Source organism: Takifugu flavidus, chromosome 21 (genome assembly GCF_003711565.1).
Source record: "Takifugu flavidus isolate HTHZ2018 chromosome 21, ASM371156v2, whole genome shotgun sequence".
Taxonomy (NCBI): Eukaryota; Metazoa; Chordata; class Actinopteri; order Tetraodontiformes; family Tetraodontidae; genus Takifugu; species Takifugu flavidus.
The window spans coordinates 7142391-7157806 of record NC_079540.1 but is presented as its reverse complement, the minus strand read 5'-3'; the positions used below and the strand labels follow the sequence as shown (position 1 = coordinate 7157806).

The window sequence follows — 15416 nt, the reverse complement described above, 5'->3', positions numbered from 1 at the left end:
TGGATGATGGAGGGATGATGGAGGGATGGATGGTGGGATGGATGGATGGATGGAGGGATGGATGGATGGAGGGATGGATGGAGGGATGGATGATGGAGGGATGGATGGAGGGATGGATGGATGATGGAGGGATGGAGGGATGGATGATGGAGGGATGGAGGGATGGAGGGATGGAGGGATGGAGGGTCCAGGCCTTGTCAGCTCAGCTTAACTCAAATCTAACTGAGAGGAAAAATCCATGGCAGCCGTTGCCCCGGCGGGGGCAGTTACGTAAGCCGGGCCGTGTGCACGTTGGTTGTCCCGGGGGGAAACGGGGCATCAGGAGGTGGAGATGCACCACGCTGGGGCTTCATACGCCCCCCCCTCATCAGTGAACCAGGTCCTGACCCTGAACCAGGTCCAGGACATTAAACCTGAACCAGCTGGAATTCTTAGTCAATATTAAGCAATTTCTGTGTCTCTAAAATAGGCACGAAGCCTCATTAAGAGCTGAGTAAAGAACAAAGGGTAATTAAAGGGTAATTAAAGGGTAATTAAAGGGTAATTAGAGGGTTAATGACCAGGACAGGAAGTGCCCACCTGCACGGCTTTGATGATGGCGATGATGCCGGTCGGCCAGAAGCAACAGACGGTCGTCAGCACGGCGATGGGCAGGTAGTCGTGCGGGGGTCGCCGATCCATCAGGGTAATGCTCGGTGGCATTTGCATGGGATGGATTTGTCCCGGGGGGATCGCCGGGTGCCCCCCCCCAGCTGGCATGTAGGGCTGGCCCTGAATGGGGGGCGGAGGAGCCAAGAGTTAAGGTTCCTCTCTTTGGGTCGGGCTGTGGCGCTGCTGCGTGCTAACAGACAGAACTGGACTCACCGACGCCATGGGATAGACGGGAACGTAGGCCGTGCAGGGCTGCAGCTGGAGCGGGTACCCCGGGTGGATGTACCCCACAGGGGGGTGGGGCATGGATCCTCCTGGACCCTGCGTCTGAACTGTGTAGCCTTGTGGGGCCCCCTGGGCTCCCAGAGGAGCACAGTGGAACTGGGTCTCCTGCAAGTATCCCTCTGAGCTTGGAGGAGGGGGTGGAAGGTAGCCCGGTTGGGTTCCCAGCGTGGGCATGTTGGGGTGCTGAGACAGGTTCAGGTCCTGTGGGCCCGGGAGGTACGGAGGAGGCTGCATGGGCTGACGGCCGGCCTCATTCAGACCTGGAATGATGAAGGAAATAAAGATTAAATATGGGAGAGCAGAGGTATCCATGTATGGATGATGAGCCACTATCCTGACCCTGACCCTGACCCTGACCCTAGAAGATGGCAGAGCCACTATCCTGACCCTGACCCTAGAAGAGGCAGAGCCACTATCCTGACCCTGACCCTAGAAGAGGGCAGAGCCACTATCCTGACCCTGACCCTAGAAGAGGGCAGAGCCACTATCCTGACCCTGACCCTGACCCTAGAAGAGGGCAGAGCCACTATCCTGACCCTGACCCTAGAAGATGGCAGAGCCACTTCCTGACCCTGACCCTGACCCTAGAAGATGGCAGAGCCACTATCCTGACCCTGCCCTGACCCTGACCCTAGAAGATGGCAGAGCCACTATCCTGACCCTGGCCCTGACCCTGACCCTAAAAGAGGGCAGAGCCACTATCCTGACCCTGACCCTAGAAGAGGGCAGAGCCATTATCCTGACCCTGACCCTAGAAGAGGGCAGAGCCACTATCCTGACCCTGACCCTGACCCTAGAAGAGGGCAGAGCCACTATCCTGACCCTGACCCTGACCCTAGAAGAGGGCAGAGCCACTATCCTGACCCTGACCCTGACCCTAGAAGATGGCAGAGCCACTATCCTGACGACCCGACCCTAGAAGAGGCAGAGCCACTATCCTGACCCTGACCCTAGAAGAGGGCAGAGCCACTATCCTGACCCTGACCCTGACCCTAGAAGAGGGCAGAGCCACTATCCTGACCCTGACCCCCTGACCCTAGAAGAGGGCAGAGCCACTATCCTGACCCTGACCCTTGGTTTTAAAGGAAAGAGAAGCTGTTGTGGTCCATGATGACCTGGGACCCTGAAGGAACCGTGTTGGAAGGAGGTTCTGATGGAACCGGAAGGGTCTGAACACGAGAGACAGGGAGCAGAGCTGCACGGGTGATGAAGAAGATGATGATGAAGATGATGATGAAGATGAAGATGATGCTGTGACTCGTGCACGGCGCCTGCGCGGCGTTACGTAACCACCACTCAGAACGTGCGCGCGACACATGTGGAAGCTCGTGGCAGCATGTTTGAAGCTGCTTGATGAAGCAAAATTCTTCAGCTAAATTAAAAAACCTCACAAAAAAAAGAACCAAACATCTGATTTGGAATCTTTGGAATCTTTGGAATCTTTAAGATTCCCAACTTAATTCTGCTCAAGTAGAAACTTAAATAAAACATTCAACACCACATTAGTGCGATAATATCTGCTGTAAATCAGAAAAACCTTTATCAAAGGATTCCTGAGCTGAGATCTAAACCAGTAAATTTGATCAGGAATTTAACCGGAATTTAACACGTGAACGTTGCAGAAATTAAATTAATTAAAGTTCGCAGAAGTGGCGCTGACGGCGTGACGTCATCGCGCTTTAAAGGCGGCTTTGACGTCTTTACGAACTCAATGAAACTGATGGAGCGGAAGTGTGAATGAATGAATTCACCCCTTCATAACAAACAGCGCCGTGATCAAAGGCCTCTGAAGTCGTGATGTGCACAATGAAACGCGAGATTGCGCGTAAAGGCCGAGGACGCGCACGAACGCGCCCAGTGGCGTTAATATTTAGCAGCCATTCCAACTCCGTCTTGTACTTTTGCTTTGGCACTTTTGTTTCTAGAACGCGAACTGCGACATCCAGCAGCAAAATCCAGCACGCTGACGTGCACGCTGACGTGCACGCTGACGTGCACGTCGGAGCCTGGAAGAACCCGGAATCCATCCTGACTCGAAGCCCTGAAGCGGAACCTCGGCGCAACATCTCCCTGTTAAGCCTATTGAACACGCGTGCAAGCGAAGCCGTGCGCGGACAAAAGACGCCCACGTTGATGTCTGGTCAGGACGCACGGGCGCAGGCATGTGCGCAGCGCTGAGAATGGAAAAGAAAGAGGAGCAGCGGTGCATCATCCATCATCCGTCCAGATGATGCACCGCAGATAAAACACGGAGCTGCAGATGTGGCGGATAAAAGCGCCGCGCACGCGCATCACACACGACGTCTCTCCCATCCAACCAAACGTTCGCATGTCGCCACTTCAAAAGACGAGAATTTTCCACAGCCAAAGTCCTCACCGTGCTTTTCCGACGCCATGGCTTCAGCTGTCCTTGTAGGTCGGTGGGTTTCAGCTCCAGCTGACGAGGGCAGATGAACGAGTGAACGCGTGCGCGAGTGCGCGAGTGAACCAGTGCGCGATGTTAATCCGAGCGCTCGCGCTGCATCTTCAGGAGCTTCTCATCTTTCCAAACGCGGCTTTGATGATCAAACCCGAAGCTTTGCCTTCCAGCGCGTCTGTCCGTGCGTCTGGCGAGGCTCCGTGAGCGCAGCGTTGCTGAGCTTACGCACACGCACACGCACACGCACAGGCGTCAGCGTCTTAAAGCGACCAACCGCTGGCCCTGATCAGCCCGCCTCATGCCTGGTCCCTGTCCAGGCTTTGGTTCCGCTCAGGAAAGGAAAACTGACGCTCATAGTTTCAGTTGTTTTGGATTTTATTACTGTACAATAAATTACAATGACCCCCCCCCCCCCCCCCCCCCCTTTACTCTGCTGCTGGTTAAACCGTAAACAGCCTTCAATGATCATGTCATGGAGGGTTCTGCTGTCACCTCTCCACCCAGGTGCCCCCCCTCAGTGGGTGTAAAGGGAGGCGGTGAAGACGATGTCCCGGCGGATGGCCAGAGAGGCCTTCTCCATCTTGCTCCCCAGGACGGAGTCTCCCACGATGCGGGCGGCCTGCCGGACCTCCTTCAGCACCTCGTCCAGGCGCTGGATGCAGCGCACCACCGTGCCTTCCTGGACGTCGGTGAGCTGGGCGATCTCTGCGAAAGGCTGCGGCGGGCGAGGGCGGGGCAACAAGAGGGTGAGACAAGGGCAGACGGTCAGCAGCTCTACCCCACAGGACTGTTGCCCCACAGGACTGTTGCCCCGCAGGACTGTTGCCCCGCAGGACTGTTGCCCCACTGAAACAGCATTGTTCTCCATCGTGGGATCTGTTCACGACCCGCTATCTCCGCCCGGTCCAGCCACCGCCTGATGCACCTTCAGCTCTTTAACCCTCCGACATTCTCCAGCACAAATGATCTGTTGTCTTTGGTTTTCAATGATAGTTTGTTTCAACCTGAACAACGTGCGCTAAGCTCGGAGGACTAACGAGAACTAATGTTAAAATCTCGGCGATTCTCAGCTGATCTCAGGGTCCTACTCATCGGCCCCAGAACCGGAGCTTTCCCAGCCCCGATGGCGGTGCTGCCAGTCATTTTAAAGGGACTCACCATGCCTCTGGCCCAGCAGTACACCACCTCCGTCAGCCCAAACTTGAACTGGCCCACGAACTCCTCGGCCGTCTGCGCTATCCCACAATCCATCTGCAGCTCTCCAAGGCGCCGGGCCACTGCCAGCACCTGCTGAATCCCCTAAATATTTCAAAAAATCCAATAAAAAAGATGTAGAAGTTGAAGATGACAAAGACAAAGACAAAGCTCTAGAAGTGTCCCGCCGCCTCTAATGGCGTCTCCTGCTCCTCCTACACGTCCTCGTGACTAATTTAGAAGCTGTGACAGCACTTCCTGCGTCTCAGTGAGCGGATACAAGAGAAGGATCTTTGAGAGAGGCAGCGAGAAGGAACGATCAGAAAAAAGCTGGTAGATCAAATCTATGTTGAGTTTTAAGTGCTAAAAGAGGAAATACGGGCGTTTGTCTGCGCCAGAAAAGCAGTTCTGAGCTGCTGGCTGCTCCTCACCTCCTGCAGGGTGTGGGTGATGTGTGGCTCCACCTGGGTGTTCTGTGTGAAGACCAAACAGGACAGCAGGGCGGCGCTCTCCTCGGGGGCCAGTGGACTCAGGATGTTCTCGAACAGCAGCTCAGTCAGAAGCAGCTCGTGGCTGCTGATCTGACACGCCACGCGGCCCTTGAGCTGCACGGCGCCGCTGCCGTCGATGTACTGCAGCTGCTGCAGCACCTGGGAGCAGAGGAGACACGTTCCCGAGTCTTTCCCCACGGACACGTTCCCGAGTCTTTCCCCACGGACACGTTCCCGAGTCTTTCCCCACGGACACGTTCCCGAGGCTCTCGCCACGGACACGTTCCCGAGGCTCTCGCCACGGACACGTTCCCGAGGCTCTCGCCACGGACACGTTCCCGAGGCTCTCGCCACGGACACGTTCCCGAGGCTCTCGCCACGGACACGTTCCGAGGCTCTCGCCACGGACACGTTCCCGAGTCTTTCGCCACGGACACGTTCCCGAGGCTCTCGCCACGGACACGTTCCCGAGGCTCTCGCCACGGACACGTTCCCGAGTCTTTCCCCACGGACACGTTCCCGAGGCTCTCGCCACGGACACGTTCCCGAGGCTCTCGCCACGGACACGTTCCCGAGGCTCTCGCCACGGACACGTTCCCGAGTCTTTCCCCACGGACACGTTCCCGAGTCTTCCCCACGGACACGTTCCCGAGGCTCTCGCCACGGACACGTTCCCGAGTCTTTCCCCACGGACACGTTCCCGAGTCTTTCCCCACGGACACGTTCCCGAGTCTTTCCCCACGGACACGTTCCCGAGTCTTTCCCCACGGACACATTCCCGAGTCTTTCACCACGGACACGTTCCCGAGTCTTTCCCCACGGACACGTTCCCGAGTCTTTCCCCACGGACACGTTCCCGAGGCCTTCGCCAGCAGTTATACTCAGGGTTACTTCAAACTTCTGAGTCTTTCTGCAGGGCAACGGCCACATGTAGCGACTCCTGAACTTGGAATTACCCTCAGCACGACACAGCACCAGAGCTGAAGGAACGGGAGCTGCGTGAACCTCACAGACACTGGACACGGTCCACAGTGCTGGGCTGGTTCATGCCAGGGAGCCAGATCAGGTTACATCAGAGGACAAAAACAGAACCAAATGTCTGATCCCAACCTTGATCCTGTCATGGTATTCCGGCAGCAGAGACAGAGACTGGTCCGACACCAGGAACAGCAGCCTATCCAGTTCCTCCTGCATGCTCATCCTCTCCTTAACCCGAGCAAACTGACACACACGCACACACCCACACACACACGCACGCACACACACACACACACACACATACACACGCACACACACACACACACACACACACACACACACACACATTAATATAAGAGTACCACATCGCTCCTGCAACATTTGCTACATCAGTGTGTTTTTACATATAAAAACGGCCGTTGTCTTGGTTACCGACTCACTGGAGTAAACAAGAGCGGCTCAGTGGGTCAGAAACCTACAATAATTCTTTGCTGATTACACAAAGGAAGTAGAACGTGCAGGTAAGTGTGTGTGACGTGGTTCTAGTAAAAAACTCTGGTTCCTGCACTTCTGGCAGCGTCTGATGTTATTATGATGGAACTAGAATGATGGAGACATAAAAGGAGGCCGATGCTACGATGATAACAAGGTTATCACCCACCTGCTCTGGAAATGTAGGAGAATGGATGCAGTGAAATTGTTTGAGACTGTCCTGCAGCACGCGGAGCCTCACTGAAGCCGTCACCACGTCAATGCTCTTTAGCTGCAGGTCATTCACAGGGTCGAGGCTGGCCAGGCCTCCAGGGTTGGCCTCAGCTAATCGCAGAAGCTCCTGCGTTGCCATGGAGATGGCTTGGCCAGGAGGGTCCAGCCTGAAGATTGTTAGGAAGACATTGAAGAGGAGAAAACAGAAAGGAAGGTGAGCCCCTTAACGGGGATCTGATGTAAGAACACAACAACATTTTATAGTTACAGAAGCTAGAAATGGAGCCACGCCCACAAGGAGAGTTGGGAAAATGGGAAAGATTGGGTTGCACTTGTGCAGCAGCATCTCCACGTGTGGCTGCAGAAGCCGAGTCCACCAATAAATCCTTTGTATTTAAAGTGTGAAATGAATTCGTCATTCAAATCTTCCAAACTCATCCAAACAGAAGATTGGGCCGTAGCGACGAGCACACCTGAACCGTGGCTGTTGCCTCTTGTTGTAGTTGTCGATGATCCTGTCAGGGATCACCTTGAGGGTTTTCACTGTCAGAGACGAGATGTCTTCCAGCTTCAACTTCTGCACAGTGTGGCTGCAAGGGCCTGAGACACAGGAGGCACGGCTGAGCACGTCCAGAGTGTGTGTGTGTGTGAGTGTGTGTGTGTGTGTGTGAGTAGAGCAGCAAACCTTCAGGTCTAAAAAGAGCCGTGTTGAAGAGGTGAGGGAACGCGTCGTCCTTGCCTTCTCCTTTCCCTTCTTCGTTGCCCTTCTCACAGATTATCAGAGCTGTGAAGGTGCGATTCACAGAGTCACTGGACACCTGGGGTGGGGACATGAAGGTGGGGACATGAAGGTGGGGACATGGAGGTGGGGACATGAAGGTGGGGACATGAAGGTGGGGACATGAGGTGGGGACATGGAGGTGGGGACATGGAGGTGGGGACATGAAGGTGGGGACATGGAGGTGGGGACATGAAGGTGGGGACATGGAGGTGGGGACATGAGGTGGGCACATGAAGGTGGGGACATGGAGGTGGGGACATGGAGGTGGGCACATGGAGGTGGGCACATGAAGGTGGGGACATGAAGGTGGGGACATGGAGGTGGGGACATGGAGGTGGGGACATGGAGGTGGGCACATGGAGGTGGGGACATGAAGGTGGGGACATGAAGGTGGGGACATGGAGGTGGGCACATGGAGGTGGGGACATGGAGGTGGGGACATGGAGGTGGGCACATGGAGGTGGGGACATGAAGGTGGGCACATGGAGGTGGGGACATGAAGGTGGGCACATGGAGGTGGGGACATGGGGTGGGGACATGAAGGTGGGGACATGAAGGTGGGCACATGGAGGTGGGGACATGGAGGTGGGGACATGGAGGTGGGCACATGGAGGTGGGGACATGGAGGTGGGCACATGAAGGTGGGGACATGAAGGTGGGCACATGAAGGTGGGGACATGAAGGTGGGCACATGGAGGTGGGGACATGGAGGTGGGGACATGAAGGTGGGGACATGGAGGTGGGGACATGAGGTGGGCACATGAAGGTGGGGACATGAAGGTGGGCACATGGAGGTGGGGACATGGAGGTGGGGACATGGAGGTGGGGACATGGAGGTGGGGACATGGAGGTGGGCACATGAGGTGGGGACATGAAGGTGGGCACATGGAGGTGGGGACATGAGGTGGGCACATGGAGGTGGGGACATGGAGGTGGGGACATGGAGGTGGCACATGGAGGTGGGGACATGAGGTGGGGACATGGAGGTGGGGACATGAAGGTGGGGACATGGAGGTGGGGACATGAGGTGGGCACATGGAGGTGGGGACATGGAGGTGGGGACATGGAGGGGGGACATGGAGGTGGGGACATGAAGGTGGGGACATGGAGGTGGGCACATGAAGGTGGGGACATGGAGGTGGGGACATGAAGGTGGGGACATGGAGGTGGGGACATGGAGGTGGGGACATGGAGGTGGCACATGGAGGTGGGGACATGGAGGTGGGCACATGAAGGTGGGGACATGAAGGTGGGCACATGGAGGTGGGGACATGGAGGTGGGGACATGGAGGTGGGGACATGGAGGTGGGCACATGAAGGTGGGGACATGGAAGGTGGGGACATGGAGGTGGGGACATGGAGGTGGGGACATGAAGGTGGGGACATGAAGGTGGGGACATGGAGGTGGGGACATGGAGGTGGGGACATGAAGGTGGGGACATGGAGGTGGGGACATGGAGGTGGGGACATGGGTTAGGGTTAGGTTGAGTGTCCTGGATATCAAAGACCAATGTCATTTGTACAGGTTTTCTCTTCTACGTGACATGTTGACCCCTGACCCCTGACCCCTGACCCCTGACCCTCACCCCCCCACACACACCCACCTGTAGGATGACTCCAAGTGCGTTGCGATGCTGGTTGTTGTTCACCACCACAACGCGGCCCACAGACAGAGCTTTCAGGCCTTTAATGGACTCCAGAGTAGCACACTAACGTGGACCACAGCAGAGCAGAAGTCGGGTTCAGGGGGCGACCGGCAACAGTGCACATGAAGGTGGTGTGTATTTCATACCCGGAGGGTCTCAGACGTGGCCCGCAGCTCTGCCACTGTGTGGTAGTACGGCAGGAGGTCAGAGAGCTGGTCCTCCGTGTCCAGGGAGGGCAGAGAGGAGATCCTGTCCTTCAGCTGCTTGATCCTGTTCTCATGGGCCTACATGTGATGAAGAGGCAGTCGATGATTTCAATAGGAACAAAGTATTTGTAGCCCCCTCACTGGCAATGACTCAGGAGTGGTGTGGAGAGTATGGAGGAGGAGGAGGAGGAGGAGGAGGAGGAGGAGGAGGAGGAGGAGGGAGGAGGAGGAGGAGGAGGAGGAGGAGGAGGAGGAGGAGGAGGAGGAGGAGGAGGAAGCACAGCAGTGCTCTCATGGAGCTGACCTGAGTGTCCCTGTGGCTTTCTGAAAAACTCCTCCTCATCATGTCCGTCACGCGGAGCGCTTCCACTCGCAGCAGGTTGAGGATCATAGTGTAGGTGAGTCTGAACTGAGAGTGGAGGACGGTTGGTTTCCCCTGAACCAAATCAAGAGAAGAAATGTCAAATCTGTTGATTTAGAAGCAAAGATACGCAACATAGATGCTAATCACCACGACAACAGCGGACAGAGAAACCACTCTGAAATGAGAGCGCAACAGCCCAACTCTGCCCTGGGTGAAGCTTCCACAACAGGACTGAGCACCAGGAGCTGAGGCTCATCGTGGTGTGATCCTAAATTATTAGGCTGGAACAAACACGCTCCCGCTGAGCAGCAGGGAGACGTGTCACAAGCGAGCGCTGAGCCGAGCGCTTCCTCCTGGCTGGTGCCTCCTGTAGCTGTCGATGGTCCTGTCAGGGATCCTCAGAGCAAAGCTTGGAGCTAAAATCTGGTCTGGGATTACACGAAGACAAAGGAGGAATTTCGGCAGCCAACAAAAGTTTTCCAACAGGGCTGAAATACCTTAATAATTAATAATTGATAAATTAGTGGAGCCTGCTGAGAGCGACTGGCCTCACATGTTGAATGAGTCCCATCCCATCGTCCCAACCTCAGGCTCCTCCACCCAGACATTAGGAACATGTGGCTTAAACGCTCATCAAACACATCAAAGACGCTGCATCAAAGACGCTGCGTCAAAGACGCTGCGTCAAAGACGCTGCGTCAAAGACGCTGCGTCAAAGACGCTGCGTCAAAGACGCTGCGTCAAAGACGCTGCGTCAAAGACGCTGCGTCAAAGACGCTGAACAAGCCTCACCATCATCATGACGTGAAGATCTGCCATCTCCTGAACTCCAGCTTTACACAGAATGATGACGGTTCCCGTGGCGTCCAGCCCCCGCCGGCCCGCTCTGCCCGCCATTTGGATGTACTCTCCTAAACGCAGCGGGTGGAAACGTTAGAGAAGCTGCTGCTGGTCATGGGAGAGCAAAGAGCGGCGACAGGCTCGAACCTGGCAGCAGGTTCCTGAAGCCGGTCCCGTCGTGTTTCCTGATGCTGTCAAACACCACGGTCCGAGCAGGCATGTTCACGCCCATCGCAAAGGTCTCCGTGGCAAACAGCACCTGCGAGGGGAGGTTTTAGGTTTTAGGCCCATCTCAAAGAACGGAGGCACTGTTGGAGGCTGGGCGGCGGCCCCCGTCACGCCAGCACACGGACGCCACTCTCTCCTTCCTGCCGACTCACTTTGACGAGACCCCGTGAGAAAAGCATCTCGGTGACTTCCTTCAGGATTGGCAGGATCCCACTGTGATGGACAGCGACTCCCTTCTTCAGCAGGTCCCTCATGAGCAGGATCTAAAAGAGGAGCAGAGTGAGCATCTTCCACCGGGACGGACGTCTGTCAGCACATCTGGGTCACGGTGGCGGTGCTGGGCGAGGGCGGGGTGCCCCTCTGAAGGGGGTGCATGCAGGGGTTGGGTGCCTTGCTCGAGGGCGGCGGGGCGGTGGTCTGGAGGCGTCCTGCCCCTGCCACCACAGCACCCAGAACCCTCCAGCCCCTCAAAATATCTGTAATACTGAAGACCTCTTGATGGAGCAGTTTTCAGAGCGTAAACTGATCGTGAAGACAAACGCGGTCACACGATAACGGCGACGCCGACCTGAGGCAGCTGGCGGTCTCCTCCTCGGAGGCGACTCAGACTCTTCTGGAAGAAGGAGTGGATCTCGGCTTTCTCTACGGAGGTGGTCAGGTCCAGGGAGTCCAACGATCGGGCGTTCTCATCGCAGCGCGTCCGTGAGAAGGTGAACGCAACCACGGGCGTTTGCTGGCGCTGAGACAGGAAGTGCACGAGGGTGAGCCACACGGCTCGGTCCTGAGGGTCGAGAGCACAAGCTGCAAGTTACTGTGGCAAGAATTCGGACGTTTAAAGGTTGAGAGGAGAAACGAGGATTACTTGACTGGCCGTGGTGTTTTGGGAGGAATTCTTGGCACCAAATGACTGGGCGTGCTTGCTCGTGCGCTCTTTCCTGGCCTCAACAGCAGCGTAGTACCTGAGAACACATCTCACGTTAGAAGCTCCTCTGACTGGGAATAAAGTGTGAGAAGATACCCTTTATTCAGGAAGCTGCCTGCTGCATCCAGCAGCAGGAACATCTCCTTCTGGGTTTTGTTGCTGTTGCCGGTGTACAGGTGGTGCTCCAAAGGTACCGGCCTCTTCATGGTGCTGATCACATAAATGTGCCTCTTCTTAATGCGACTAAGATGAGGAAGGAGAAACACACACGCGTGAGAACGGGGCTGAAGAGCACTTCCTGTTTGACTCTTGGTCGGTGCACCTACCCGATCCACTCACTGAACTCCAGAGCGTTGGGCACGGTGGCGCTCAGCAGGATGATACTGACGTGGTCCGGAAGCATGATCAGAACCTCCTCCCACACCACTCCTCGCTGAGGAACAGTGAGGGGGTGTGAAAACAGGAGGGGGGAGCAGGAAGAGCCAACATAGACCACAGCTACACACCTCTGCGTCGTTGATGTAATGAACCTCGTCGAAGATCACCCACTCCAGGTCTCTGATGACCTCGGAGCCGTTGTACAGCATGGACCTGAAGGAGCGCCACAGAGACACTACAAGATCCTGCAGCTAATTCCAGAACGGACTCATGCAGCTGCTGAGCTGGTGTACCTGAGGATCTCTGTGGTCATGATGAGACAGGAGGATTCGGGACTGATCTGGACATCGCCCGTCAGGAGGCCGACGTCTCCAAAGGTGTTTTTGAAGTCTCGGAACTTCTGATTGGACAAAGCTTTAATGGGAGACGTGTAGATGGTCCTGTCACGAACAAGAGTCAGAGTTTAACTTCCTGCCTTCAGGAACAAACCCCGGTGCCCACCGATACGCGCCTCGTCATGTGTTTCTGGGAAAGGGCGATGGCGTATTCGGCCACCACCGTTTTGCCAGCAGACGTGTGTGCGGCCACAAACACAGAGTCGTGCTCCTCCAGCCGGAGGATGGCCTGTTTCTGGAAAACATCCAGCTCAAATGGCCACTGAGGAACAACGAGCAAAGACAAAGTTTACACAGAAGAAGTCAAGAAGCAAAGAGGTGAAGGAGAAGATCCTCCCTGCCTGGAACGCTGGGTTGGGGATGCGCTTGTAGAAATCATCGCAGGGTGACGTCACGTTCACGGGAATGGCCCATTTTTTAGTCTCCGCCCACTTTTCTTTGGTCTTTCTTTCATCATCCTTTTGTTTCTCTGGTTGAGGAGAGGACGACCCGGCCTCCTGGAGATGGAAGGTTGAAGAGGAATGAAGAGGATTATAGAGCAAATACTAAAACAAATACTCAGGTTCTATATTTTCATTTTAATTTAATTTAATCAAACTGGAGTCGAAGGTCTCTTCTACAACGACAGGCCGAACCGACGTACCTCGATGCCCAGATCTTCCAGGCTTTTTGTTCTGGGCACTTTTGGAGTGTTGTGACTTTCTGAGGTTTCCTGTTGTTCTTCCTCATATTGAAAAGCAGAAATGTCGTCCAGGGTGGACAGGAGGGACATGAGACTGACCTCTGCCTTCGCCTCCTTGGCTTCTTCAGAGGACAAAGGAAATATGCAAAAGGACTTTTGTTTAATTCCAAAATAACGGTACTAAAATATAATATCAATGTCTTTGTTTTACCTTTCTCAGTAAAATCTATTCCAGATTTGAAGCCAGGCGGGATTCGGAGTAAATCTGGGATGAAAACATTCCACAAATGTGCAACATAACTGTAAGAAGTGAACGCAGACTTTCATCATTCGAGCTGACGTCACCTCTCTCAAAGTCCACATCCGTCTCCAAGTCACTTGGTTTCTGTATTTGCTCCAAACTCAGCTCTTCCATCCCTCCTGTGAAGAAATGAACGTATAAGAAATCAAACAAAAATCCAAATGTAAAGTTTACAAAGACATCTTTTAGAACATTCCCAAAGGGCTCGGACCGGGCAGGAATGGATAGTTGGTGTTGCTCCCACGCAGGCTCTCTGCCGGAGGCCCAGGTTGCCGTTGGAACGACAGAGAGTTTTTGGCCGACAGGCCGGTGTGTTCCAGCAGCACCTGGAGGTCGTTGCAAAGGAAAGTTGCTTTGAGAGTTTGAGGACGAGTTTCCAAATCCTTCCACTCAATTCCTGTCTTTTGTTTTAGAATGGTTACATGAGAGGCACCTCAGTGAAGTCCCGTAACATCCCGGTGGTCGGGTCTCTGACCACGCTGAGGCCCGAGTGTGGCGGGGACGGACCGCAGCTGAGCAGCGAGTCCACATCCGTCTCTCTCGGCGTCACCCTGACGAGGAAATGCTACGTCTTCCTCAGGAAACTACCAGCCTTTGATTTTTGGTTTATTATGCAGCAATACGCACTTGAGAAATCTCTGGAACGCCAAGTCTTTGTCGTGTATTGGAAGCCAGGCGGGGTCGCGTAAGAAGCGTCTCTCCACTTGTGTCTCCAGGCTCAGGCTGGCGGGGGGAAGGCCGCAGGGCAACTGCAGACCACATCAGACCACATCCCCAAGGTCAGGATGAGATTACACATGTATAAAGTCCTGTTTGCTCCCAGATTTGGATCATATGTAAGCAGGCTTCATCCCTGCCATGTGTCAGCATTTGGCCAATTTATATCTGTTTCATTCATAATAATTCATAAAATACATGTTGATGCTTCCACTTGAGAAGACTTCGACTTTGGGAAGGGCCAGAGGGAAGATCTACAGTCAAAGAAGGAAACCAGAATTCTCATCCAGAGACTCTCCTGGACCATACTGACCGTGCTGAGGGGGGCCAAAGGTGGGCCACGTATGGGCCGGGTGATCAGTTCAAACCTGCCGGAGCACCCCATCTCCAGCAGAGACAGCGGCAGCTCCATGGGGCCCGTGGGGGGCACATCTGCGGAGAACAGAGGGTAGAAAGTGGAGAGGATGAGAGGAAGGGAGGGATCCTGGATGATTGTGATGCACAAAGTTTGCCAAATGACCGGTGCAGTCTGGATTAGCCACATAAACCACAGCGAAGATTCGTCTCCGCAACGCAGATTATACATCCATCATTACGCGTGAGATGAGATTACTACTCACATATTCTCTCCATAGTCCTGCTCGCAGATAAACGCTAAAAGTTGCTTCAGTGGCCGACCTGCACCCGGAACTCGCTGCTCTGTGGCCCTGCTGCGCATGCGTCAACCTCGGCGCATGCGCAAGGGGGGATTTTTCGGTCAAAGCAAAGCAAAACAAAAAGTGACAAAAATAGAAAAGAAAAGAAAAGAAAAGAAAATCGGTCAATAAGTTGATGTGCAATAAACAACCAATAACTAATAGAACATATAAATAAGTGCACGATTTAAATTAAAGACATTAAATGTAGTACTGATGTCAGTCGTTTTAATAGATTTTTGACTGCTTTAAACACAAAATGACTCGGTTGACATAAAAAAACACATATAAAATGGGGGTTAAAGGAAGAACAGTTGTAATACAAACTTATTCTTTGAGAGGTGCCTCCGAGTTCAGATGGGGATATCTTTAGCTATAAGGAGGATAATAGAACTTCTGGGGGGGGGGGGCAGCTTTTTATGATTATTGTGTTTTCAGAAAACGACTCTGACAAAAGGCGGTTTCTCTTTGATGATGATGGAGCCTTATGGAATAGAAGATTTTGTTTTTTTCAAAACGAGCCTTAAAAAGCCCTGAG

General features: G+C 54.2%; 2 protein-coding genes across 4 annotated transcripts in view; both read right to left on the bottom strand.

Moving 5' to 3' along the window:
• Nucleotides 1-3635, bottom strand: part of prrt1 (proline-rich transmembrane protein 1) — a 7978-nt gene extending 4343 nt beyond the window's left edge. The window contains exons 1-3 of the mRNA XM_057020856.1: nt 3314-3635; nt 865-1196; nt 580-771 (exon numbers count right to left, since the gene is read on the bottom strand). Of these exons, the coding sequence (XP_056876836.1) occupies nt 580-771; nt 865-1196; nt 3314-3332 (543 nt within the window). The 5' untranslated portion in view covers nt 3333-3635. The remainder of the gene's footprint in view (nt 1-579; nt 772-864; nt 1197-3313) is intronic.
• A 131-nt stretch (nt 3636-3766) lies between these two features.
• Nucleotides 3767-14959, bottom strand: skic2 (SKI2 subunit of superkiller complex). Of its 3 annotated transcripts, XM_057020836.1 has the most exons (29): nt 14804-14959; nt 14497-14615; nt 14094-14215; nt 13900-14017; nt 13678-13792; nt 13511-13585; nt 13377-13430; nt 13127-13287; nt 12825-12980; nt 12600-12745; nt 12382-12528; nt 12217-12301; nt 12037-12143; nt 11807-11953; nt 11651-11747; nt 11357-11569; nt 10941-11051; nt 10708-10819; nt 10513-10631; nt 9661-9792; nt 9297-9434; nt 9109-9213; nt 7409-7541; nt 7197-7323; nt 6680-6890; nt 6151-6261; nt 4981-5199; nt 4514-4654; nt 3767-4070 (listed from the first exon to the last, which is right to left on the bottom strand). In XM_057020836.1, exons 1-29 carry the CDS (start codon nt 14814-14816, stop codon nt 3870-3872), a joined length of 3735 nt encoding a protein of 1244 aa, XP_056876816.1. In that variant the 5' UTR covers nt 14817-14959; the 3' UTR covers nt 3767-3869. The 3 variants fall into 3 exon arrangements, 1 of the variants encoding a protein (XP_056876816.1); XR_008947994.1 differs by lacking the exons at nt 3767-4070; nt 4514-4654; nt 4981-5199 and adding an exon at nt 6992-7109; XR_008947995.1 differs by lacking the exons at nt 3767-4070; nt 4514-4654; nt 4981-5199 and adding an exon at nt 7019-7109.
• Between the last annotated feature and the right edge of the window lie 457 nt (nt 14960-15416).

Excerpts from the sequence above, each read along its gene's own strand:
- skic2 (XM_057020836.1), bottom strand. Across the intron at positions 13,431-13,510 it reads GGATGTGGACTTTGAGAGAG|ATTTACTCCGAATCCCGCCT; the intron begins GTGACGTCAGCT and ends TTTTCATCCCAG. Across the intron at positions 5,200-6,150 it reads AATACCATGACAGGATCAAG|GTGCTGCAGCAGCTGCAGTA; the intron begins GTTGGGATCAGA and ends CTCTGCTCCCAG.